Below are 27,846 nucleotides of genomic sequence, written 5' to 3' on the forward strand. Positions count from 1 at the left end.
GGCGTTACGTCACTGAAGTCCTCCAGCTCTGGGAAGATGCTGGTGTGTGTCTGCAAATAATACAACCATAAAGCAATACAAAGAAAAATAGCTCGCTTCCTCTCTATCAGACATCTATTGGATAGACGGTGGTTACATATCGGATGAAACAGACCAGCCATAAAAGGTACAAATATTTTTTATGGTGAAAAAAACCCCTATTGTGGTTTATAATAGGCTAAAATAGTGATGCTCGGATATGATTCGTTTATTCAATATCTACATATATTGATATTTAAATAGCGCCTCTTATTTACAGGCGCATTTGCTGGACGGCTATTACTAACAAAAGAGGAGGCAAATGTGTTAAGCCATGCAATGGTGGAGAAGAAGGACATTTAGGGAGGATGCTCAGGATTGTGGCTGAGCGATTGCAAGGCTGAATTTTACGGAACATTATAGGTTTAGTATATCCGTAATCTAAACTGTACTGATAGAATTGTAGTATATGATTTTTCGCATTTGCAAGTCTTATTGACGTGGTGTGTGGGAAACGCCGACGCTTCTGGTTGGTTTGTCGGAGCTGTGTACAGCCTTCACCTAAATACGACAGCATTATTAATATCTGTTGTTTTAGAATATAAATCATCAGCTGAGTATCCCATAATAATGTTAGTTTTGCCGTTGACATTAGATGTTTGATAACCTTGGAGTGTGAGCCTGCAATATAATCCCACCTTTCCTTCGATTCACTCATTCGGTGTGTAAATGGGAGAAGCTTTATTACATTATCTAGTCTGTGAATTATTTTTGTATATGAGAGTAACGCTCTATAACACGAACCAGATTTATTTTGAGATATCTATAGTAATATTATGAGCAATAGTAGTAGACGTGGCGTGGAGGAAAAAAGCTTAACATACCTGACTGAACATCTTTTTTAATCTCTGCTGTTTGATGAAACCCTTGTTAAATATTTACTTTATTTGCTGTCTGGAATTGGTTTTGTGTGTTGTTTTTTTGTTTTTTGTGCATTTCAAGGGCATTTTTAAGCATGACAAGTCTCAATATGAACAATTAGATCTACCTACTAAATCAAATTAGCATTACATAGAAATGTAGCTGTAAATGATGCACAATATATCATAACATAATAAACACCGACACTATATTTGAATATACAGTTGAATATTCTCTACATTCTACCATCCTGGTAACTTTGGACAAATTACTAGTTTTCACATTCACCTTTTGTAGAGCTGAATTTATTGTTTTTAATCAAAAACACTTAAAAATTCACATCTGAGATAGAGAATAGCTACAGATATCTGACAGCTACAGGTCATTTTGGGTTTTGTATAGCTACTAAACCCATCCCTAGATAGGCCCAGAATAAGTAATTATGGAAATATATCAAACATTAGATATAATAAATTGAAATTAAATGAATAATACCTGAAAATGTAAATGGCTGGTGCAATTTTGCCTCAAAATGGTGTTTACTCTCTTGTCATTTCTTTGATTATAGTATTATGTTGTGTGTTTTGAGGGTTTTGCTTTTTTATTTCATTTTACAGGCCACCATAGTTGCTCCATTTGACAGAAGGAGACAGAAGACCAGCCTTTTCTTAACAGATCACATCCCTACTACTTAAGATGGAGATGACCTGGCCTGTTTATTAGCACATTCCTACACAATAAATTTCCAGTGGGTTCCCTTGCTTGCACTCTGAGCCTGCCAATATGTACGGAAGTTCACGCTCTGTGAGCAAAATGGACAGTAATCACAGCGGTGGAAGAAACAACCAGGGCAACTCTGGACGCTCTCCACGGCTGCCTCGCTCACCCCGTATGGGTCACCGTCGCACCAACAGCATGGGGGGCAGCGGTGGAGGCCCGGGCGGCTCTGGAGGCAAGACGTTGTCCATGGAGAACATTCAATCTCTCAATGCTGCCTACGCCACATCGGGACCGATGTATATGAGTGATAATGAGGTCGCAATTGGAACCTCCTCTGACCTCCCTAAAAGCGGCGTAGCGACGGGACGCTTCGGAGGAAGCATTCCTTATGGGGTCCGGGCAACGGTTACGGGCAGTACACCGGACATGGCCATGGTACCGGCAGTGTCCACAGACTCTATGGGCTTTGGAGGAGAGATCCACGCTGCGTCAACCGTTCCACACTCCCTTCGTCAAGCAAGGGACAACACCATCATGGAGCTCCAAGCTCAGCTCAAGGAGGTGCTGAGGGAGAACGAGCTCCTTCAGAAGGAAATCGAGGTGAAGGAGAGCAAGCTCAGCTCCTCCATGAGCTCCATCAAAAGCTTCTGGAGCCCAGAGCTGAAGAAGGAACGTGCGCTGCGCAAAGACGAGGCATCCAAAATAACAGTGTGGAAGGAGCAGTACCGCGCTGTGCAAGATGAGACACAGGTGGGTACATCTGGCAGGATATGCTTGTTTTTTTTATAAGTGGACATTTATTGCTGATCAGAGGGTTGTTTTGTGGTTTCAGTGGGATTTAGGATTAAAGCATGTGCTTATCGGAATCTACTTTTAAATAAGGATCTTAGATAAGTACTAAAAAGGCACTGGATATCTATAAAAGTACTCATAAGTATAAGGCCTGTGTATACCAAGGAGGGCTACTATAAATTGTCTATAATGGTATGCTTATAAAATGCTTAAAGGGTTAGTTCACCGAAAAATGGAAATTATGTAATTAATAACTTCCCCTCATGTTGTTTCAAACCCGTAAGACCTCCGTTCATCTTCGGAACACAGTTTAAGATATTTTAGATTTAGACCGAGAGCTCTCAGTCCCTCCATTGAAGCTGTGTGCACGGTTTACTGTCCATGTCCAGAAAGGTAAGAAAAACATCTTCAAAGTAGTCCATGTGATATCATAGGGTCAGTTAGAATTTGAACCCAGATAATGAACAAAAGATTGACTCGTTCTCAAGTCAAGAATCGTTTCTGTCGGACGTGTCCGATTCAAGAACTGAGGAGCTGATGATACTGCGCATGTGTGATTCAGAGTGAAACAGACCGACACACAGAGCGTCTGAACTGAACTGGTTCTTTTGGTGATTGATTCTGAACTGATTCTGTGCTAATGTTATGAGTGCGGGTAAACCAAAGGCTTGAATCAAGGGCAATCATCGCCAATGATGCCATTACGTAGAGTGCAAAAGAACCGGTTAACCGTTTTCTTCAACCGATTTATTGAATCGAAATGTCCAGAAGAATCGGTTCGCGGAAAAGAACCGAACTTCCCATCACTACTGGTGATCCGAAAACCGATGCAACCGGTTCTTGACTCGTGAACGAGTCAGTCTATTGTTCGTTATCTGGCTCGGCTCGGTGTTCATCTTCGGTTCTCTCTTCACAGCAGTTCAGTCAGTGTACTGTTTGAGTGCATTAATTACTATTAGTTTGTTTTAACTCATAGGGAGTGTCAGCCACATTAAAAAAGTTAACAGCTTAAGTCATTTGTGGATTAATGCGTAATGGAGACGCGAACCATTTAAAACGATTCAGTTTGATTTGGTGAACTGGTTCAAGAAGATCCGGTTACATTGAGTGATTAGTTCGTGAACCGGATATCATTGAACTGTTGTGTTTTGAACTCGCTCACAACAAGACACGGAAGAGAAGACAATGCTGAATAAAGTCATCGTTTTTGCTATTTTTGGACCAAAATGTATTTTCGATGCTTCAAAAAAATTCTAACCGACCCTCTGATGTCACATGAACTACTTTGAAGATGTTTTTCTTACCTTTCTGGACATGGACAGTATACCGTACACACAGCATCAATGGAGGGACTGAGAGCTCTCGGACTAAATCTAAAATATCTTAAACTGTGTTCCGAAGATGAACGGAGGTCTTACGGGGTCTTTCATTTTTCAGTGAACTAACCCTTTAAGTGAGGTTAGCATGCCTCGGTGTGGATGCTAATATAATTAATGTTTTAGTTGTCTTTATGGTTAAAGATCTTGGTGTGAATGGGACTATACAAATTAATGAATGATGTACTTCATCAGCTAAAAAACACTTTGTAAAATACTTCTATATTACTCTCACTATTCCATATCATATGTAAATTATGTCTGAATTCGTAACATACGACTATGCTACTCTTACTGTTCTTGCCATATGCCATATGGCAGAAATGGTAAGATTAATATGATAGTTTGCTATTGCGAATACAATGAGAGTGTTTTTGTAAATTGTTGAAGTAGTTAAATTACTAAAACTGAAATAAAGCTTAGTTAAAACTATACAAAAAAACCTGCTAAAAATAAACAACAACAAAAAAAGACAAAAAAATGACAAAAGCACATAATAAAATGGCTAACATGAAAACGGAAAATCTAAAAATAAAAGCTTATACACACACACACACACACAAGCTTTATTATATAGCATTGCACATGAGGTGCATTAGTTTAGAATTGAAAGATTCTAAGACTTTTGTATAGTAAAAAAGCTAAATGTTCAATTAAATACTTTTATAAAGTACAGTAGATTACAGAGAACGTAATGTGTAATGTACAGTAAAGCATTTGAGACACAACTTATTCAACTTAGCTCATTCATAGAGGCTTGGCCTGGGCTTTGTTTGGAACAGACAATACTACATGCATGTGTGCAGTATGCATGTTTTTCTATGCATAGAAACCCTACATTTGTCAAAATATGAATTATACAGACCATGCTGTGTTGGGTAGTATAATATCTGTGAAATGACAAATATTTTTCACCTTTTTGATAATTATTCAAGATTTAAAAACTGGTGATGACAACTTGACATTCAATTATTGACATGGATAGTTTTACATACTATTTGTTTTAATAGTAAGAGAAGTATACAGTATATACTGCACAGTATTCAGTAATCAATACAATAATATTTAATTCCGATCCTGAAATGCATGTGTCAGGTATGAACTAATCATCCAGGCCAGCTTAAACCAGCTAAAACCTGCAAACCATCTAGGTTGATATAATCATCACATTTTCCCTGCATCAATGCATTTTCATAGATTTATAGGAGTGAGAATTGTGTGATTAAAGAACATCTTCAGATGAGAAGGAGAAGTCTACCTCCGCTGTGAGGTGACGCTAATGGCCAATCCTGAAATGGACATCCTGGTCCTGCTGCGTGCGGCTCACTGCTGAGTTGACTGCCTGAATTCCTGCAAGCAACAATATGTTCAATGTGCAATACATGAGCTAATTAAGGATGAAAGTCTGTTTCCTGATATTCAGTGGTTCTTTTAAATGTACGTTGAGATACTGGGACGAGTTTTGATAGCAGTGACAGTGGCATAGTCCTCCATCTATGCTGCGTTTAAAACACTCCCTTTATTTGAATGATTAGCTTCAAACTGTGATTCACTGCAACATGGCTGTCATGACAGATTTCCAGACGAAGGGGTGTACAGCACTAAGCTAATGAAGGTTGGTTATTCACTCTAAGCAAAATCAGCATCATCACGCTCCTCACACCGTACGCTCGAGATTGAAATTAACACAAGAATCATCAGAGAGCTCAGATTCTGAATGTGTTATTTGGTGATTCTTGGCAAGTAGTTTTGTGCCTGTTGGGCTTAATGAGACCTTACCATTAATTGTGTATATGTGTGTATGATTAAGAAAATTTATAATTATTGTAGTTCCACCGCCTTTTGGCTGCCATCAGGTTTGCAGCATTGTAGTCCCATCTGAATGGATAAAAGTTTATACCTTAGCACTTTTTTTTCAGTTTCCTTGCCAAATGTACAACTGGTGTTGAGGATGTGTGTGTGATGGATTGTACATAAGCAGCTTCTTACAGGCACAAAATTAAAATTAGGCAATTATTTATTCACTTTTGTTGTTGGAAACCAAAACGCAAAAGAAAAAAATTGTAGAATTGTGCTGGTCGTTCTTCAGGAGGTCAGTAATTTGGGATTGAGACATTTAAGCTGTTATTCACTTAAATTCAACTCTAGATCTCGAAAAATTAACGAGAGTTCATGTCTGATGTCTGATATGTGAATGAATCATTCTTTTGAGTCAGATCTTTTCAATTAATCGCACAATACAGTTCTTAAAACCTTAAAAGGATAGTGCACCCAAAAACAAAAATTGTTTTTAATTAATTACTCACCATCATGTCTTCGAAACCCAAAAGACCTTCGTTCATCTTCGAAAAACAAATTAAGATATTTTTGATGAAATCCGAGAGCTTGCTGACTCTGCATAGACAGCAACGCAACTGACACATTCAAGGTCCAGAAAGGTAGTAAGGACATTGTTAAAATAGTCCATTTGACATCAGTGGTTCAACCGTAATGTTATGAAGCTAAAAGAATACTTTTTGTGCACAAAGAAAACAAAAATAAAGACTTTATTCAACAATTCTCTTCCTTGTGAGTGTCTGTCAGGCATTCACGAGAGTCCAACACATGTAGATGCAAATGAGATGTTTACATCATAACTCTTCTCAGGGTACTTACTCGTATTACTGCTTCTATGAAAGATGATGTTATAGATTGAACTGTATTCACTGGTGAATAAAGAAAAGCTTTCTAGGAGATGCCATTATAAATAATAGGATAACAGCTGATAAATCATGGGAAACATCTAGGCTGTTAACCCTCCCTTATATCTGTTCTAAAAATCTACCAACAGACATTGTCACTGGATACTTCTGTTTTAGATATTTTTTTACATAATTGTGAGTAAATATTGAATATTACTCTCCTCTATCCATCATAGCACCTGCAGACAACCGTGCAGGCGCTGCAGGCCGAGCTGCGTATCCAGCGCGACTTGAACCAGCTACTCCAGCCCCCCGGGGAGCCGCTGGCCTGCGAGCCCAGCGAGGAGCAGGAGAGGCAGGCTCGAGAGGTGTACTTGCTCCGCCGTACACTGGAGGAGATGGAGATTCGCCTGGAGACCCAGCGGCAGACGCTAGGTGCTCGCGATGAGTCAGTCAAAAAGCTCCTGGAGATGTTGCACAGCAGGGGACCCTCCACTAAAGCCAGTGAAGAGGATCATGAGCGCACACGTCGCCTCGCAGATGCCGAGATGCACGCACACCACCTGGAGAACCTTCTTGAACAGCGTGATAAAGAGCTAGTGGCTTTGAGAGAGGTATGTGATAGCTAGTTCAAAATCTAAATGAAAAAATATGAAACTGATATAATACGCTAAAAACAGTGTTACATATGGCACAATATACAAATAGGGTAAAATATAAGTGCTATAAATAGGGTAATAAAATACATAAATAGTGTAATATTCTTTAAAATGTAAATAGGCAAATATATCTCAATTATATTAAAATAAATAAATATAAAAACAATACCATAAATCTTATTGTTTAGGTGTTTTTTCCCATTTAAAAAATGTATATTCCTTAAAATTACAATATTAAGATGAACATATAGAGAACATATATTATATTTCTTAGATTATACACTAATTGTGTTTGTCTACATTCATCGAGCTCAACCTTTCAACTGTTACCCAAATTATTGTCAGTAAAATTAAAAAATATTTTCATATATATATATCAGTCGATACAGTATATTTTTTTGTTTTAGAAAATAAGTGTTTTTTTATATTTATATAATATTTATTGCTATAACACAAATTTGAACAAATAACTTTTTTGTATTTTGATAATACAGTTTGAATAACATTTACTGAAATTACAAACCTCATATAAAATGAATAGCACATACAACAGCTCGTTCAATCATAAGTACAACTTCCTGAGGATGACAGCCAACATTTTCTGAAGGTTAAGCATCTCCTTTCACTGTACATTTGTTAAAAAAAGAAATATAAAAGGCATTTTCAAAAATGTTTAGTGCCATATTCAATCAACTAACTGCAGTGAATTAAAGCAGAAAGACTATTCTCTCTTCATGTTCCATTATACAACATTCAGTCACATAATGACCACAGCTATTCTCCTCAAAGTACAAAAAAGTAGGATACTTAATTGAACTAGATAGCAGGAAACTCTATTTGTACCTATAATAGAGTACAGCTCCTGCGATGTGTTACAGAATTCAGCCAAAACTAAACAGCGCTGCTCTCCCTCAAGGTATGAAGATATATTTGAGAGCTCTATTTCTGGCACTGGTGTGAAGGAAGTGCCAACCGTGTGTCTTTAATTCCAGGAGCTGCATCGCCGCCTCGAGGGGACGCCAGAGACTACGAAAACCAAAGCTCTCCAGACTGTAATTGAGATGAAGGTAGTACTTTAGCTCTGATTTTAATTAATGTGGCTGTTTACATATGATGACAGCAACAACATTAATGCTTTGTCTATCAGTGGATTAGAAGCATTTACAAATACATGTAAAAACGGACAGTTAATTTCATGTTAATTGCATTTAAGTGAAATGTATTAGTTTAAATTGATATTAATCCAATTAGTTGAACTTCAAAGTGCTTTTTTACCCACTTAGGTAGAAATTAAGTACATCTTTATTTTTAATATCATAATTACAAATATGGTTAGAGTGAAATATTGTTCTAGTGTACTGCCAAATGTCTATTAAAACTTGTATATTGTGTGTTTTAATATATTTGTAATTAGACTACACATTATTAATGGCAAAGTTAAAAATTAAGATTTAACATTTAAACTAAAATAAAAATATATTAACTTTAAATGTAAAATCAAATAACATTAGAGTTAAGATTATAATCATGTACTTTACATATGTACTCATAATAAAGTATGTATCAAAATAAGTGGAAAATCTTATTAAAACATAATGATTAAAAATGTACTTTAAAACTTAAAAATTGCACAACAGAAAAGCAGCATTAAGTTGGATGTTCAGATTCAGCACATTGGTATTGATTAACTTAATAGACACCAATGATGTCTTGACATCATCATATTTTTTTTGCATCTCTCAGGATTCTCAGATCAGTTCTCTAGAGCGGGGCCTCAGAGATCTGGAGGACCAGGTCATGATGCTCCGCTCCAGTAGCATGGTTAGCTGTGAGGAACGGCAGGAAGAGGCCAAGCAGATGGAGGTCTACCGCAACCACACCAAGTTCATGAAGAACAAGGTACTGCTCAGCCTGCTTTAGAACAACACATCCAGATTAGTCTTGCATATGAATGACAAACCTTGAATAATTCTGTTATTTAGATGGACCAAGTTAAGCAAGACCTTTCCAGGAAGGACACCCAGCTCCTTGGATTGCAGACCAAGCTGGAGACCCTGACTAACCAGTTCTCTGACAGCAAACAGCATATTGAAGTGCTTAAAGAGTCTCTGACTGCCAAAGAACAACGTGCTGCTATTCTACAGACAGAGGTAGTAGATCAGGCCAGTGATTGGTCTTCACCCATCACACCAGCAGATTCTCTGAACATGGCATACAACCCTTTTTGCAGGTGGATGCTCTGAGGTTGCGTCTGGAGGAGAAGGAGACCATGTTAAACAAAAAGAGTAAGCAAATCCAAGAAATGTCTGAAGAAAAGAGCACACTCAACGGGGAAATCCATGATCTGAAGGACATGCTGGATGTCAAGGAGCGTAAAGTCAACGTACTTCAGAAAAAAGTGAGGACTGGATTTCACCAAATACATACTTTTTTTTTTTAATTGTACTTTTCATAACAGGAAACTGTTTAAAACAATGAACAAAATGTTCTCTTAGTCACCAATCCACTATTCTTAAAAATACACAGTCATGCATTAAATCATACATAAAAAAAATGCATCTACGATAACCTAATGAGTAATTAATACTGTTAAACTAAACAGAACAATGATCAATTTTTTTTATAAATATACAAATAAAATGATAATACAAATAATAAATCAAACTCTAATAAAATAGAGAAAAATAAAGTAAAATAAAAATGATAAAAATACAATAATAATAATATAACATACAATATTACTACTACTAATAGTATTAACGGTACTACTACGTTATTACTGCTAGTAATGATAATAGTAATAATGAAACTTAAAGAAAGAACTTAAAGAAAAATAAATAAAAAACTTACCCAGTTTATTCACTTAAATGTTCCCTTTATTGTTCCCTATAAACTTTAAGCATGATCACAGAACAAAACTGTTGAAGAAGATTCACTACATTAAAAGTTTGGATGTTTATAAAAGTGCCAGTTCACATCAATCTTACATCAGCTCCTGTGTCTCAGATTGAAAACCTGCAGGAGCAGCTGAGGGATAAAGAGAAGCAGATGAGCAGCCTTAGAGAGAGGGTGAAGTCCCTACAGACAGACACGTCTAATACAGACACGGCCCTCACTACACTGGAGGACTCACTGGCCGAGAAGGTGAGGATCACCTCTAGAGGACGCAAGAACACACCATCGGACTACAGGACAAATCACTGGTGCTCTTCCAAATGGCATCAGCATGGGCGTAGACTGGTGTCGAAACATCTGCGCTTAGTTATAAACATTTCATGCTCCTTGTATATGCTTTCTTTTCGGCACCGTGTTAATGTGTCCCCTTGTAAACAGGAACGTATTATTGAGCGCCTGAAGGAGCAACGTGACCGCGAGGAGCGAGAGAAAGCAGAGGAGCTGGACAGCAGTAAAAAAGAGCTGAGGGAGTTAAAGGAGAAAGTCAGCATGCTGCAGGGAGACCTGTCAGACCGAGAGGTTAGAGATCACCAAACAGTCCTGAAAGATGAGTGGAAACCATTAAAAACACATAACAAGAACAACATGCAGCTATGTGTGCAAAACACACTACATAAAACACTGTATTTTTGTCTTTTGATTGACATTATATAAAAATAAATAAATAAATAAAAATAAAAAATAACAATTTACTATAACTATATCAAAACTTAACAGAGAATATATATGGTTCATTTTTTTATACCCCATTGGGGTATAAAACAGGTTTATGCTTAAAATAATTAAAATTCTTGTGGAATTTTGCTCACTAGTAAATCCTAAAATATTCTATTCCCTATAATATATATATATATATATATATATATATATATATATATTTCACATTACAAGTTCATTTATGTTGGAGGGTTAAGTTTATTTATAGTTTTTATTACATTTATTTAATTTAATATGTTGGCTTTTTTTAGATTTTTATATTTTAGTAAAATTTTTAGTAGTTATGTGCTTTTTTACTATTAATATATATATCTATATCTATATCTATATCTATATATATATATATATATATATATATATATAATAGTATAAATAAAAAATTACTAATGGAAAAAAACATTAAAAAAAAAAAAAAAATATATATATATATATATATATATATATTTTTTTTTTTTATGTTTTATTTCCATTAGTAATTTTTTTAATGCTTCAAATTAAACATATTTCTGTTAGCTGCCAAGTTAACAATTGTCGTTTAGTTGAAGTTTTTCATCTTATATTTCAATATTTCAGTTGACAAAAATGTTTTTGATAGTTAACAGTAATAACTCTGCTAAGTTAAGGATATTTCAATTTTTTTACTGGAACACAATAAAAAATACTAATAATAATTAGTAGAATAGAAAATAATTTGACTTTTATTACAAAAAGAAGGTCTAGATGTCTCAAATATGAGGAAAAAATACTTTGGAGTCGTTACTCGCATAAGATAGTCAGCTTCAAAACATAATTTTAGGCAGATATCCTATGTCAGCGGTTCTCAGTTCTAGTCCTCGTGACACCCTGCTCTGCATATTTTGTATGTCTCTCTTTGTTAACACACGATTCAGATAATCAGCTCATTAGAGGTGAGCTCCGTGCATGAACTATGTTCCCATTGACATGGTCCCTACACAGTGTTCATTGCTCCCTACTCCCTGAGCGAAGTACCCAATAATGCTATTGAGCTAGACGGACGCTACACGCTCCGGGCAGATAGGACATCAGATGACTTCGGCAAGATAAGACGGCAGTGGATTGTGCATTTATGTCAACAAAGCTTGGTGTACAAACACTGTCATTGTTGGGAGACACTGCTCAACTAACCTAGAGTTTCTCATGGTTAAATGTAGACCTTTTTATCTGCCGCGGGAGTTCACTTCCACCTTAATAACCGCAGTCTATATTCCACCGGATGCTAATGCAAAGCTTGCTTTGAACGAACTTCAAGCAGCCATTAGTAAACATCAGACTGCTCACCCAGAGGTTGCTTTTATTGTCGCGGGTGATTTTAATCACTGCAAATTATAGACAATGCTCCCCAAATTCCATCAGCATGTTTCCTGCCACACCAGAGGAGACAAAACCTTGGATCATGTTTACACAAACATTGATGGAGCTTACATCACGACCTCCCTCCCCCACCTTGGACAGTATTATCACCTTTCTTTGTTTCTCACCCCTAAGTATTCACCCCTCATCAACCATGTGAAGCCATCAGTGATGACCATCAAAGTGTAGCCAACTAGAGCAGACTCTTTACTTCACGACAGATTTCAATACACTGACTGGAGTATGTTTGCTTCTCTGGCTGCCTGTGACTCTCACACGGACATTGATATCTATACTTTCCTCCATACTGGATTACATCGACATCACCATTGACAGTGTCACAACAGAAAAACAGATAACAACATACCCTAATCAGAAGCCATGGATGAACAAGGAGGTGCGACTTCTGCTGAAAGCCCGCAACACTGCCTTCAGATCAGATGACACTCAGGCCTACAGCAAATCCAGAGGATGCGGTATGCACAGTGCTGCACTCTGCACTCACACACCTGGACAATAACAACACATATGTTAGGATGTTGTTTGTTTACTTCAGTTCAGCATTTAACACTGTCATTCCCTCCAAACTGACCAAAAAACTTGGAGACCTGGACATTAACAACTCCCTCTGCAATTGAATTATGGACTTTCTGACCAACAGACCTCAGCATGTTAGGTTAGGTAACACCTGCTCCACCACCATCACACTCAACACTGGCGTACCACAGGGCTGTGTGCTGAGCCCATTCCTTTACTCTCTCTACACCCACGTCTGCAAGCCTGTGCATGGATCCAACTCCATCATTAAGTTTGCAGATGACACCACGGTGATTGGCCTCATCAGTGACAATGATTAGACTGCCTACAGGGAAGAGGTACAGCATCTGGCCACATGGTGCGCTGACAATAACCTGCTCCTTAACACCAGTAAGACAAAGGAGCTCATTGTGGACTTCAGGAAGAAGAAAGGAAGCACGCATGACCCCATCCACATTAACAGGATGGTTGTTGAACGTGTCTCCAGCTTCAAGTTCCTGGGAACCACTATCTCGTAGGACCTGTCCTGGACTACAAACACCTCCAGCCTGGTCAAGAAGGCTCACCAGCGCCTCTTCTTCCTCAGGACACTGAAGAAGAACCAGCTGTCTTCAGCCATCCTGGTGAACTTCTACCGGTGTGCGATCAAGAGCATCCTGACCAGTTGCACAGTCTGGTATGGGAACTGCTCAGTGGCTGACCGCAAGGCACTACAGCAGAAGGTGGTGAAAACTGCCCAATGCATCAAAGGGACACCACTTCCTGCTCTTGAGGACATCCAGAGGAAACGCCGTCTACGACGAGCTCGCAGCATTCTCAAGGACTCCTCTCACCCTGACCAAAGACTGTTCAACCCCGTCCCCTCCGGGAGGCGCTTTAGGAGCCTCCGGATAAGGACCACAAGATTCAGGAACATCTTTTTCCCTACAGCTGTCTCCTTGCTGAACTCTGTACTCTGACACCCCCCACACCATAGACACAGACTCCTCCCCCTCTTCATCACTACATCTGACTGATTTATTTATTTAAAACAAGCAAAAAACAGTGAACTTGTTATTACTTGTAATACTGTCTGTTCATCCAGAAACACTGAGTAATCCATTTGCACACTGAAATATTTTCTATGCACTTTACTGTCCATCGCAATAGTGTAAATGATGTTCATATGTTCATAGTTCTGCCTATAGTGTACATACTCTTTTATATATTCCATCAGTATAGTATGTTCATAGTATATAGTATCTGTATATAATGCTGATAGTATTTAAAATCTGTAAATTATGTCCATAATACTTGTCTGTATAGTTATTGTACATATTGTAGACCTTGTATATTCTGTACTTACTGCTTATTGCACTTCTAGTTAGATGCTAACTGCATTTTGTTGCCTTGTACCTTTCATGTGCAGTGACAATAAAGTTGAATCTAATCTAATCTAATCTGAGCAGGGGAAATAAATTTACTTCACTTCAGAACATTCATTCACAGATTTGTGCTTCGCAACGTCTTCACACACAGACAAGTGTGACATCATATACCTCTGTAAATAAATACTTTTAAAAAACATGGCTCGCACCCTTTAATGCACTTTGAATGGAACATATACATTCTCTTCGAACTGAAATCATGGTGGAATATCCTCTGATGTCCACTTCGCAGGGCACTTACGTTCGAATAGAACAAATGTCTGGAGTGATAAGAGAGACATACAAAATGTATGGAGGCACGAGGACTGGAATCGCTGTCCTGTGTGACAGGTTGGTTGATGTACATGTATGCTGTAAGTGTTTGATGGCTCTATACCCAGGACCTTAATGCTGAGTTTGGTTTCAGACTTCTCTGCTGGACCTCAAAGAGCATGCGTCGTCGCTGGCCTCATCTGGCCTGAAGAAAGACTCCAAACTGAAAAGCATAGAAATCGCCCTTGAGCAGAGGAGGGAGGAATGCATTAAACTTGAGAACCAACTAAAGAAGGTGAGTGATAGCGTATTTATTCAAATGATTGGCACCTTATAGAATTCCAACCAGCAATTTACCATGATTTCTAAAAACTGCAAAGGCTGAAGAAATTCATTGGTCAAAAAATATGGGAACCCATTGCATAGTATAAGTATGCAAACTGGGAAGTAGCTTTTACAAACTACAAATGGTAGCGTACAAATGACTGTATATATGTGAGTTTGTGTATGTTTGTGGGTGTATTCATATCACTTTATATGATCTATTAGGTCCACAGTGCCGCAGCCAATGCACAGGCCAACGCAGAGATATCTGAAAGGATTTCTTCGCTGGAAGCTGATGTGGCCAGACACCGAGAAGACTCCACCAAAGCCCAGGCTGAAGTTGATCGTCTATTGGACATCCTGCGTCAGATGGAGAATGAGAAGAACGACAAAGACAGAAAAATCAGTGAGCTGGAGAGGTCAGTCTGTTTCACTAATTGGATTGATTTGGTGTCCCCTCTTTTTTTTTTTTTTATTATGTTTCACGTTGGTGAAGCAGTACAAACAAACTACATCTTTAGCACTTTTTTGCTGCCATGTTTAAGCATCACCGTCAAAAACGTTTTCAGTGTCTGCGTTTGACGAGGTTGATGTTTTGACTGGTCTTCTTTCCCTCCCCTTTGAATTTTGCGTTGAAGCACTGATCACGTGGTTTTTTTTCTCACGCTGAGTGGCCTTTGAACTTCTGCTTTTTGTCTCCCTCTTTTTCACTTTTTCACCTGGAAATGTGTACCTAGTGTGACTTCCAGGTTAGTAAATACATGTGTACTTCCACACACATAAAAAGAGTCCTCAAGAACTAGAGCAAAACCAATTTAAGACCATATGAAATCAAAGTTTTATAGCTTGACACTAGTGTATACTTAAATTCCTAAAGACCTAAAAATTAAAAAGACAAAAATAACTTTTGAAAGACATGCATTTCAAATGTACAGTCTTTCTCCTCCAGAAAAACTGGTCAGAAATAATAATGACAATGACAATAATGACACAGATATTTTTTTTCTGGGGATGCGCCAATATAAAAATTCTGGCCAATTTTTAATGATTTTTATCTTATGACCATTTTACACTATTTTTTTTTTCAAATTACATTTTAATTCAATTAAAAATAAAACACACAAATGTTTTTTAAATAAATTTAAATGCTACATGTAAATGCAGTCATCTTAACAATGTAATGTACAATATGATAAACTGCTGTTCATTTTGAGATTTGGTAATTGGAAAATTATTATTGTTTCATAAAAGTTAACTTTAAATTAGTTATAGATGACAGCAAAAATTGTTTAAATATAAAAATAGGAAAATGAGCATGAAAAGAATATATAAATGAATTATAATATTAGAAATGTATATGATTATATAATACAATAATACAATAAAATTAAATATCTTTAAAAGTCTTTTTAACCAATATTATTGTGCATCTATTTTGTCTTATCACAAACTCTCTAGAATAAGATTGTCCCACCCTTAATCCCACTTGACCCTGTCTTGAAAGTTTATGGATAACATATTTTACCTATTAACAAAATAATTATGTAAACACAAAAACAAGCCCTTCGTTCTGTCCCTTGGAAAACTGCTTTTGTCAGGCAATTTCATGGGGTTTTAAGTGAAAAGAAAGCAAGGGAATGCATTTTTTTCCCTTTGTGTAATCCCTGTTTTAGCTTTATGAATAGCACAAGGATTTATTATTTATGTGAACAGGCTTAGTGATATTTATTAAACAATAATAAAACCAGCTCTTTTTCCAGCTATTAAATAGTCCCCTCCACCCCAAATCTCTTAAACTCTTTATTTTACTGTTAAACCCCAGAGAGTTCCTCTCACAAGCGCTTCATGTTGATGTTTCAGGCAAATGAAAGAGCAGAGTAAGAAGTCCTCTAGCAAACACAAGGAGACGTTAGGGAAGGGCAGAAATGTCAACGATGGCCCACAGCAGGTGAGACGTACTAAGCTTTGTTATAAGCTCCTCTGTTTTGACAGATCGCTGTATATTTAAACATTATCAAACTGTGCTGGTGTGCATATGATGAGCTGAGCCCCGTCTACCTCAGGAGTCCCTGCGGCAGAAGGCAGAGCGCATCGAGGAGCTGGAGGAGGCTCTCAGAGAGAGCGTTCAAATCACTGCTGAGAGGGAGATGGTGCTGGCGCAGGAGGAGGCCGCACGAAACCACCAGGAGAAACAGGTCAATACTACAAGACTTACTACTTCTGAATCGACTAGTGGCTCCTTAACTATTCGATGCATCTCCAAAAACTATGATATGCCACCCTAATGTTCTTGACACAAGATGCTCAAAATAACAGAGTTGTGATGCAGCTGTCAAAGACATCTGTCTCTATGTTTCTGTGGCTATAGTAAAAGTACACTAAATTGAAAACTAAAAAAAATATATTTGTGGACTATGGGAGGGCCTTGGAGTCAAAGCACCACCACTAAAAATATCAAGACTAGAAAAATAAAAAGTGGTAAGGTATCAGCGTAAGTTAGTCAAGCTGGTTTTTGGAACATGGTAGTCAGTTTCTTGTTGGTCCAAGGTACTCTACCAGGACTAACCAACTTGAACAAGATGTTCAACTAGCTGATTGACAATCTAGATCAGCTTGGACCAGCTAGAAACCATTTAAAATGTTTAGAATTATGTCACCCGTAGTAAGCAAAGTCAGTGTTTAAATTGTTTATGAACTGCCTTTATATTTATTTTGTACGGTTCTCTAAGGTTTTTAAGATTTTTAAGACTTCTAAAGTCTTTCTAAGAATTTTATATCAGAAAACATTGTTGAGAAGTAATAATCTATTTTCTGTCCTGTTTTTAAGCCCCCTCATCTGAACGTTCTGTTTTAACTGATTTCCCACTCTGTGATTGGCTAACAGTTGTGTATGTTTTACAGCCTACATACTGCACTTCATAGTGGACACTGCTGGGATTTAGGTTAAAACACATAAATACATATCAAATGATCTGAAATAACGGACAAAGCAATAGTGACCATGTAATAAAAACAGTTACTCACACTTGGATCCAATATAGCTGGCACAGCATTGTCTTTTAGTTTCAATGTTTCCGAAAATCCCACGCGAATTGTGCCTTGTTTGTAAACAAATCTGCTGTAAAATGAAGTAAAAAAAGGACCAAGTCCTTACTGAGGTGGTCTGGCACTTCATTAAAAATAAAATTCATCAAATGCCTCTCTTGTCATTTTCCCACTGTGTGTGAATCGATGGGCCGGGCTAAAGAGGCAGTGATGTACAAGCAGGCGTTGATCTTCTTCTGCAGAGGGCGGAGTTTAGCAACACTATTACATCATAGAGTGACACATTACAAAAACCTGTCATTTTAGCAGATTGGCTTCAGTTCAAACTAACGAGATTGTTATAAGATTAGCTTATGAAAACATAAGTTTTGAGTACTGAAACTTACAGGATGTTTTTATAGCACAATGACCTTTTATATATCAAAAGATCAAGGGAATTTGGATTTCTCAGTTCATGACGCCTTTAATGCTTTTTGCAAAAAACACTTAACAGATAACTGATCATGATGTGTTAGTTAAGGTGCAGTCACGTTAGTGAACATTTGGTCAGTAAAAAAAAAGGTCCATTGTCGATACACTGGTATAAAGGTTCTTTATTGGAATCTATAACATCCATAGAATATTTTAATTGCACAAAAGGTGGAAAAAGGTTCTTAAGATACTTAAAATGTTCCTCACACTAAGACAAAAGATGGTTCATTTAAGAACTAATCAAGAAGGGTTATGTGGCAAACCCAAAATGATTCTTCTTCTGTTTCTGCCAAAACCCACTTTTGAAACCTTCATTTTTAAGACTCTAGTGTAGTAATGAATCACAGGTAATTCACTTTTTCTTCGCAAAAATTCCCAGAACAGCGATAAATGCGATAAACATATTTAGTCACTTTGTGAAGTACAGAATAAATAGTAATGAATAAACCTTCTGTTTATGTCTTAAAAAGATGGAAGAGCTACTGGGAGCAATGGAGAAAGTGAAGCTGGAGCTCGAGTCCATGAAGGCTAAGATGTCGTCCACCCAGCAGTCTCTGGCTGAGAAAGAAGCTCATCTGACCACACTGAGGGCTGAGAGGAGGCGACACCTGGAGGAGGTGCTGGAGATGAAGTACGTTATGAACTTTCTTTGTACATGTTATTATAACAGTGCTTGCAAAGAATCCAAAAACTCAATGGAGAATGAGTTTGCACTTTGACTTTTTGTGAAATAAAAATATATGTATTTCACGCAGACTGCAGGCTATGTTCCATATGTAGGTTGCACATTCAAAACAGATTGTTTAAAATGATTCCATTCTTTTTTATACATTAATAAATCAAGACTCTGAATAGTTCTGAACTGAATAGTTCAGATTCAGATTTTAAATTATACACAGAAAGCGGGCAACATAATACAAGAACTCTTCCATTCTGTTATAATGAATGAAGCTTTCTTTGCTAGTTTCATAGTTTCATGCATCTGCACGCAGCATGAGCTCGTTGACTGTCCATATGCAGATTTCTTCCATTATAATCAATAAAGCTGCCGACAATGCAGCATAAATCTCTTATTTACAGCATATTTTCACTTGCAAATGTATATATAGGATGTTAGACCATCTACATTGAAAATTAGTGGTCTGATACAGTGTAATTTGACCTACAATATTGGTAAGTTAGTTCATAAACTTTTATTATTTATTAATTAATTGAACACATGCAGTCTAGTCCCTTAGAGTCATGCGTAAATATAGGAACAGCAACAAACAGATAGTAAAGATTTAAAATATATTTAATCTTCGACTGCCGTTTGTGCAAGATTCACATTTGTTATGTGTTATACAATGAACTTTATCAGATCTAAATAAATAGCTTTTCCAGATGACATATTTAAATCATTAAATAACCATCGTTCACATGAGAGCTCATTCTGAGGTCACTTTAGCAAGCTGTAGTGTTAATATAAATCAGTTAAAAGAGAGTAAACAGGGATAAACATCATGACAGAAAAATAGGCTGTAAAACTTTAACTTGGTATATTTTTTAGTGCCATGTATTTGTCTAGATAATAAATGCAGAGGATGATTCATTCTGCACGTGGCTCGTTCTGTTTGCCATTTCTGTCTCCACACTTCAGCCCTGCTCCTGGGAATCTGTAGAAAATCGAGAATAAGCAAGCTATTTCAGTCTTTCTGAGACAATTATCCACAATCATTTTGACAAAATCCATTCTCCCTTGAGATGTTTTGTACTTGTGAAAGCAAACATCCTTTAACATACTCCGTCGAGTGTTGTAAGACTCCTGGTCATCGTCAATGAGGTCAATTGCTTTGAAGAGATTTCCACAGTACTCCAGTAAAGTGCTGTTTGACATCGAGCTTAGACTGCTAATCATTTCAACCAGAGTTATTATGGTTTTAAAGATGTTTTATTTTTGCATTTTAGTTCTTAATATTAATTTTAATTGTGGACAATTACTACTACTAAAATACTTTTTGACATTGGGCTTGGACTTCTTATAAATTCAAACAGTGATATTATAGTTTTGAAGATGTAATCTTGTTTTAATAGTGTGCAATTAATAATAATAATTATAATAAAGTGTTGTTTGACATTAAGCTTCGACTTCTAATCAGTTTAGTTTTAAAAATGTAGTTTCATAAAAAATTTTTGTGGTTAATTTTAATAAGTGATGTTTGGCATTGGACTTTGCCTTAATAGTCTGCTATTATAATTATTAATGTAATGATTATAGTATTAATGATAGCATAAATGCTGTTTGACATTCGCTGATGACTCATTTCAACCAAGGTTAATATAGTTTTGAATATGTAATTTATTTATTTTTATTTTCGTTAATTGTAATAATGATAATAATAATAAACAATAATTTATTAATAATAAATTCTGTTTGACATTGTCCATTGACTTCTAATCATTTAAACCAAGGTTATTATAGTTTAGATCATTTATATTTATTTATTTATTCTTATTGGAAATAGTTTTAATAATAATAAGTATTATTATTATTATATAGATTTTTTTTTATTTAGTTAACAAAAAGGATTTTGGTACATAACTTGATTTCAACAATTGTAACTCACAGACAGGAGGCTCTGCTGGCAGCCATAAGTGAGAAAGATGCTAACATAGCTTTGCTGGAGCTGTCTTCATCCAAAAAAAAGACACAAGAGGAAGTGGCCCAGCTGCGGAAAGAGAAGGATCGTTTGGTGCAGCAGCTCAAACAGCAGGTACGGACTGCGTCATGTGGCTCCGACCGAGTGTATCTGTCTGTCCTCAAGGTCAAGTTGTTTGTTTGCTTTAAATTTTTAGTTGCTGGAGAACTTAAAAAGCCTAGACAAAATACATCTTTGTTTTGACTTGTGGGTTTCTGAATGCAAACAATGTCTATTGATGTGCTTTTAATTGATCTCTTCTCAAACCCCACCCCACCCCGTTCATCCGTTTCTACCCCCCAATCTCTCCTTACATCTGTGCCTCCTCTTTTTTCCTAGACACAGAACCGTATGAAGCTCATGGCAGATAATTACGACGACGGCTACTTGAAAACACCACCTGACCAGACCAACCACAAACCTCCAAAATCACCCGATCAGGTCACGATCCGGTCCTACAAACATCCGCAAACAGTTAAAGGGACAGTCCACCCCAAAATGGAAATCTTGTTGTTATTATTTACTCACTCTCATGATGTCCCAAAGCCATAAATAACATGAGGAAATAATGACAGCATGTACATTTTTGGGTAAACTCTTCCTTTATAATTGCTACGGCCACCAGCTTTTTTTATTTAGTGGAAATTCAGTATGGCTGAATATGAAATAATTGTACCATTGCTGTATTTTGCTTATCACATATACATGAAAGCTTAATCTTAGCAGCAAGCCAAAGAAAGACAAATTGGAGGTGTGGTCAGTTTCATTTCATCACTTGTTAATAAAATATTCATACTAGAAACTGAATTGGAAACGGATGCTCGGTCGTCCTTTTCCATTGCAGTCGTGTCATCGTAATTGAAATGAAGCTGCCCTCATCTCCAACGCAGACGCCATCATTTCCTTTTACTGCCTTCATATTGATCATAACTTCTCAACCCTATGGATTTCTATTATTCATGACTGTAGAAATCGCCCCTAAGCGCAGATCCAGGATCAGTTTCCTTTAACCATCATAATACAGCATTTCACACTGAAAGCTGATCTTGTGTCTGTGCTTACGGGTCGCTTCAACCTGGATAAATACGCATACTAACCTGATCTTTTTTCCCATGCTGCACTTGGCTAAAACCCTGCCATCTCTTAACCAATAGGATGATGAGGAGGGCATTTGGGCATAGCCTCACTGGCAGCCATTTTGTTTTAGAAGGGTGAGCATTTCTTTGATGGACATGTAAAAGCCAATCTCAGCTGCCCTGTTCCTCTCCATGTGACATCAAACCCTGCCTGTCCCGCTGTGCCTGTTTGAGATTATTGGCTATGTCACCGCAGTGCAAACAAGCTTTCCATTGGGATGTTTTATGAACAAAGTACTTTTCATATTTCAAAGGCCATTTGTTTTGATATGAAGCCTACACACATATAACTCATTTAGAACTGCACTGCTGTGAAATAGTCTACAATCTCATTTCTCCTGGTTTTGATTTTCCACCTTTTGAAGCCTGTTAGCTTTTTGTATGTTTTTGTGGTTAAACATAATCCCAGATGGTGCATTAAGACTGTATTTCTCACACTCGCTCTCACCAGATTCAAATCCTTTTCTACAGCAACAAGATCATTTTTAAACATGTTGATAAACAATTTTTAATTTGCAGGTTTACAAAATCATAACATTTTCCAATAACTTAGTTACATCACTTTCCATTACATTACATGTATAATATAGCTAATAGACAGGATACAAATAACACACAAAATATGTGAATTGTTTATAAAAATTTCAAGTACAAAGTTAAATATCCAATATAATAAATAATGTGCGTAGACAGTGAGGTTTGGGGCCACATTGAGAATCTGAGATTCGAAATCTAATTTAAATCTTGAAAAAAAAGAAAGTCCTAAATATTAAAAAATTCTGAAGTCATCGACTCCAGCGTTCAAATGTGTGGGATATTTCTTTGTTGAAAGCACATGTACTGTAAAATAAAGTGAAACCAATATTTATATTTCATATAAATTTTGTCCCTTCTATTCATCAAAGAATCACCAAATACTGATTTCAACATTGATAATTTCTTGAGCAGCAAATCAGCATTTAAGAATGAATTCTGAAGGATCATGTGACACTGAAGCCTGAAAAAAGAAAATTCAGCTTTGCATCACAAAAAGAAATTACATTTTAAAATATATCCACATAGAAAGGACCTATTTTTAATTATATTAATATTTCATAATATTACTAAATGCATTAATGCAGCATTGGTGACTTCTTGCAAATCTATTACAAATCTTTCTGACATCAAACTTTGGTCTAGTATATTACAATTAAATTATGATAGTAAAAAATGCTAACCAGAGATACTCATTTTGATTTTATTTCTTGACTAATAACCCATGCATGTCAACCCATCTTTAACCATGTGTTTTAATTTTTTTATTAATTAAAAAAAAAAAAAAAAAAAAAAAACTTCCAAAACCAAAATGCAGCCATTATTATTAAATATATCCATTTGAGTTAGTCTAGCTCAGGGGTAGGCAAGTTCGGTCCTAGAGAGCCGCAGACCTGCAGAGGTAGAGGTAATTACGGCACGGCAATTTGCTGTCAGTTTACAGAGACATCAACTAAAAAGGAAGACTCATTAATGTTTATCAGTATTTAACTAAACAAATGTTCACTGGAAGCTAAGCATGACACAGAATGAGAAAAAAATATTTAAGGGGTCATATGAGGCTTTTTTAAATATCATTACTTTGTGTATTTGGTGTACCAGAATATGCTGACATGCTTTGTTCAAAAAAACACATTATTTTTCAAATACTGTACATTATTGTAGGTCCTCTATGCCTCACTTCTCTCAAATGCGTAGTTTTCTACAAAGTCCCTCCTTCAGACAAGCGCAGTCTCCTCTGATTGGCCAACTGACCAAGTGCATTGTGATTGGCCAAACACTACAAGCACTCGTCAGAAATTCAACATTCCTTTCCATAATCGCGAGCTTCATCTTTCAGAATAAATGTAAAGACAGTTAACAAAAACTAATAACAAAACATTAGCCTGGAATCTTCCAGGCTGATTCAGAAGCGCCAGGTTTTCATAGTAACATCAGAATTACCTCCTCTCCTAGGCTCACAAAACGGTCATCCATAAAATGTGTTGCTGTTCTGTTGTAAGTAAACTTAAAGATTCCTAAATGCATAATGACGTAGAAATGTGGGGGCATGTTTGAATAAGCCAGTGGTTCCCAACCTTTTTCAACTCACGGCCCACATCACCAAACACATCTGTTTGCGCGGCCCACTGCAAAAAAATTAACTGGCTATTGTTGGGTTAATAACTTAGTACTCAGAAGCTAGATTGTTAATTGTATTTATTGAATGAACTAAATCCCGTGTCCAGGGACTTTTTTTTTTCTTTTTTGCCATGCATTATTCATAGAGCTCATTAATTGTAGAGGTGCCTCAGGTGTTTGCAGTGTGTATACAGTATGTGTATGTGGTGAGCAGCGAGAGCGCATAAATATAACGCGAAAGCACATTAAAATAATGCACGAGCGCGAATCTCTCTATTCACACTCAGATTTCCTTTGCTCTGTCACAAAACCAGACGTGCTTGCTCAGATACACGCTGCTCTGCGCGGAGAGAGTGTGCGCACTTAAAACGTGTCTCCTATCACTTAAACTGCGTCCTGTGCACTCACAATTCTCTCTATGGTCATGTGTTAGATATTGATTATTTTGACACGTTTTTATTTCTAGCCTTTTTACCGCGTGCAGTGTGAACGCTCTGATCCGTTAACATGGGCTCAGAAAAAAGGCGCATCACAGACAGTGTGTGAACCTGGAGTTAGGCATATGCCCAGTCTGTTCTGTTCTCGCGTTAGGCGCACTGCATTCTGATTGGCTCAGATAGCATACTGCGGGAGGTCAGGGCTGCGGAAATTCATGCTATAAAGCAATTTAGAAATCGCGCACGCTCAAATCGTGATTTTATGACGATTTCTATTAATCGCACAGCCCTAGAATGGACTGGAAATTAACAAAAAAAAATAACTCGGGCTAGCACCGCTCAGCAAAACGAGAAAACCAGATCCAGGCAGAGCTCGGCAGCGGGTAGACAGCCGAGCAAGCATTCAGGAGGAAACACAACAGCCATTTATGCATGTTTGAATTTGTTGTTCTGTAGCATATGCAGCAAAAATATCTAAGATAAATTGGTGGTTTATTCTTAAACCAATCAGAGAGTTTGAATAGTGGAAGCATAGTAACAGTTTAATATTTGTTTTTTGTTATTTAATTATATATATGAAATGTTATTATGTTATGACTTAGACATTTTTACATATGTTAACAATATTATTTATTTTAATAGTAATTGGCGCCCCACCTGCAATACCACAGCGGACCACAGGTTGAAAACCACTGGAATAAGCCATTTTAGGGGGGGCGTGGCAGAGTCTTAACTTTTATAAAGAATATCTCTTTGGATTTGAGACTTTAGTCTTTGCAACTTTACAGATCTTCTTTATGCACCTAGACACTCCTAAAAGAGAAAGAAAAAATTTAAAGCGCATCATATGACCCTTTTAATAAACAAAGTAAAATCACATTTAAATGAAAATGCTTGTTGCACCACCAGAATGATTCCTTATGAGAGTCCTCCTAAAAACTGCCACAATAATATAGTAAATTTGAATGACTTTTCTCTGTTTTGGGTACCGTCTTGTCTCGTCACGTCTGAAAAGCATGTGTTTGCATGCCAATACATCTCGTGTCTTTTAAAAGCATCCTGCTGATGGAAATGATATCAACCCCAGCAAGCTAAAGTTTGCAAATGCATGTCTGTTTCCCATAATCCTCTGCGTGTGGTAGTAACAGTGTGTGTGCTCTGTAGAAAAGATCTGGGCGGAAAGCTACAGTGCACAGGAGCTCTACACCGGCCACCTGATTATTCCGTACAACCTCAACAAACCCCTTTCCTTACACAATCAACTCAGCCCACATCTCATCACACCAGTTACCCAGGACCCACCACCACTGACCACACACATTCTCACAGGTAACACTTACATGTTTGTGCACGTCAAAGCTTTCAAAGTACTTTCAAAGAATTTTCTAGGTGTGAATAAGCAAACCATCAACTTTATGTTATGGCTTCTAACTACTGAAACTCAAAAACCCAAAATAAAAACAATAATGATTTAATTCACATTTAGCAGATGCTTTTATCCAAAGCAACTTGCAAGAACAATAGAAGCAATCAAAACCAACAAGAAAGCAATAATAAGTGCTGTAAAAAGTCTCAGTTAGGGTTTTTAATATTAAAATAAAAAGAAAACAAGTAGCAAGAATAGAATAGAAAGTGGTAAGAATTTTATTTTAAAAATAAGTCAAAAGAATAGGGAAATAACTAATATTTTGTAGAAATATTATTTGATATTACACATATCAGGCAGATCTTTTGTAATAAATTTGATTAATTAATCTGTCAATTTAATGAAATGTCAATTATTAGAATCTTTAATCGCTCGACGGCCCTGAACTCTTTTTCATTGTCATTATTTGAATCGATATTTACACTTAAGCTCAAATGTTTAATTACAACTATTAAATCATTTTCAAATTATTTGCAAGTTATTTGATTCACATATGCGTAAATCTTTGTGGGTTTTAGTGGGAGCCTGGGATGGTGAGTCAGTGTGGAGCTGCAGTTCCCTGGACCCTGCTTTGGACCTCCAGAACCAAACTGGCCATGATCGAACCCTCCAGCTCCACTCCAACCTCCACTCTCTCTCTGGCCTCACCTCTCAGCTGAACTAAACTGGAGCCCTCTAAGAGCCTGTAACAGTCTGTAGTCTTAATACTGGTGCAGCATTGAAAATATGCAGTGTTAGTTGAGTCGTGAATGCAATTTTAATTTCGTTCTCTTGATATGTCATCATATACAGATTTAGAATGTTAACCTGATCAGTGGGTGGTGCTATATAAACATAACTGAATGCTAAACTGTTGTTAAACAATTAAAAAAAAAAAGTGTAATGCTACTTAACCTGCACTCAGCATTAAGACTACCAGACCTTCAATCTATTCTTCATTTAGGTAGCATCTTGCACTGTTTATACTTAATTGGATGACCCTTCCCCTTTACAAAAAACTTATAGGACACCTTCAAGAGCATGACATAAACCTTTATAGATAGTGATGTCTATTTGTCACACCTGACTCATTGTCAGCGGAAAAAAATCAGGTTCTGTACATCCTTTAATTCAAATTAACAGCTGCTACAAGGAATAGACATAACGTTTAGTCATAAAATATAAAACAAAATGTATATGAAAAGATTTGTATTGCTCATGAAGGAGTCCACTGAAGGGTGCGTGCAAGAAATTACTGTTCTCGCTTAATGAGACTATAGTTGTTTTCTAGCAGCTCTTAGAAAAGACATTGTAGGCTCCCAAATATCTTCATTTCATGTCTAGATAACCAGTTTCTGAGAGCACATTGCTGGTTTTATGTGCTCTCATAAATGTGGATATCATTGTCTATCTCTCTCTCTCTCAAAGCAGATTTTTTTTTATGTTGCATTTGTGGCCTATTGTCTTCGTGTATTAAAATAACTATTAAAAAATGGATAGTACACAAAAAAGAAAGAAAAAAAGATGTAAACAAGATGATAAAATCAGACAAAAGACACAGGTATGGGTGTTCTGAATTTGTATAATGTGTATGTATATAAATATGTATTATCAGTGTTTTCACTCTCTGAGGTTTTCATTTACTGTTTGAGTGGGGATATACAGTTTGACATTTGGGAAAATATAAATGCAAATATAAATTGAGGAGCAGTATTCTGGACAAATGAAATTTCACAGTGGGCATGGCTACCACAACTTTTTCGGGAGGAA

The 27,846-nt window shown here is 36.8% G+C and overlaps 1 protein-coding gene across 3 annotated transcripts; it reads left to right on the forward strand.

The window, feature by feature from the left end:
- On the forward strand, positions 1-27,693 carry erc1a (ELKS/RAB6-interacting/CAST family member 1a). 3 transcript variants are annotated; one of them, XM_059536964.1, is made up of 19 exons: positions 1-166; positions 1,557-2,409; positions 6,745-7,122; positions 8,160-8,234; positions 8,911-9,066; positions 9,150-9,317; positions 9,398-9,565; positions 10,174-10,311; positions 10,501-10,641; positions 14,581-14,721; positions 14,976-15,169; positions 15,488-15,499; positions 16,611-16,698; positions 16,814-16,945; positions 18,737-18,897; positions 20,875-21,019; positions 21,284-21,385; positions 25,836-26,000; positions 26,616-27,693. In XM_059536964.1, exons 2-18 carry the CDS (start codon positions 1,723-1,725, stop codon positions 25,887-25,889), a joined length of 2,940 nt encoding a protein of 979 aa, XP_059392947.1. In that variant the 5' UTR covers positions 1-166; positions 1,557-1,722; the 3' UTR covers positions 25,890-26,000; positions 26,616-27,693. The 3 variants fall into 3 exon arrangements, with proteins under 3 accessions (XP_059392947.1, XP_059392948.1, XP_059392949.1); XM_059536965.1 differs by lacking the exons at positions 25,836-26,000; positions 26,616-27,693 and adding an exon at positions 22,099-22,155; XM_059536966.1 differs by lacking the exons at positions 15,488-15,499; positions 25,836-26,000; positions 26,616-27,693 and adding an exon at positions 22,099-22,155 and having other exon boundaries at positions 2-166.
- The last annotated feature ends 153 nt before the right edge of the window (positions 27,694-27,846 follow it).

This window comes from Carassius carassius, chromosome 43 (assembly GCF_963082965.1).
Source record: "Carassius carassius chromosome 43, fCarCar2.1, whole genome shotgun sequence".
NCBI classification, from domain to species: Eukaryota; Metazoa; Chordata; class Actinopteri; order Cypriniformes; family Cyprinidae; genus Carassius; species Carassius carassius.

Bases quoted from the DNA above. Each gene is read 5' to 3' on its own strand.
- erc1a (XM_059536964.1), top strand. From the start codon at position 1,723: ATGTACGGAAGTTCACGCTCTGTGAGCAAAATGGACAGTAATCACAGC. The intron at 10,642-14,580 runs GTTAGAGATCAC...GTTTGGTTTCAG, and splicing joins GAGACCTGTCAGACCGAGAG to ACTTCTCTGCTGGACCTCAA. The intron at 21,020-21,283 runs GTACGGACTGCG...CTTTTTTCCTAG, and splicing joins TGCAGCAGCTCAAACAGCAG to ACACAGAACCGTATGAAGCT.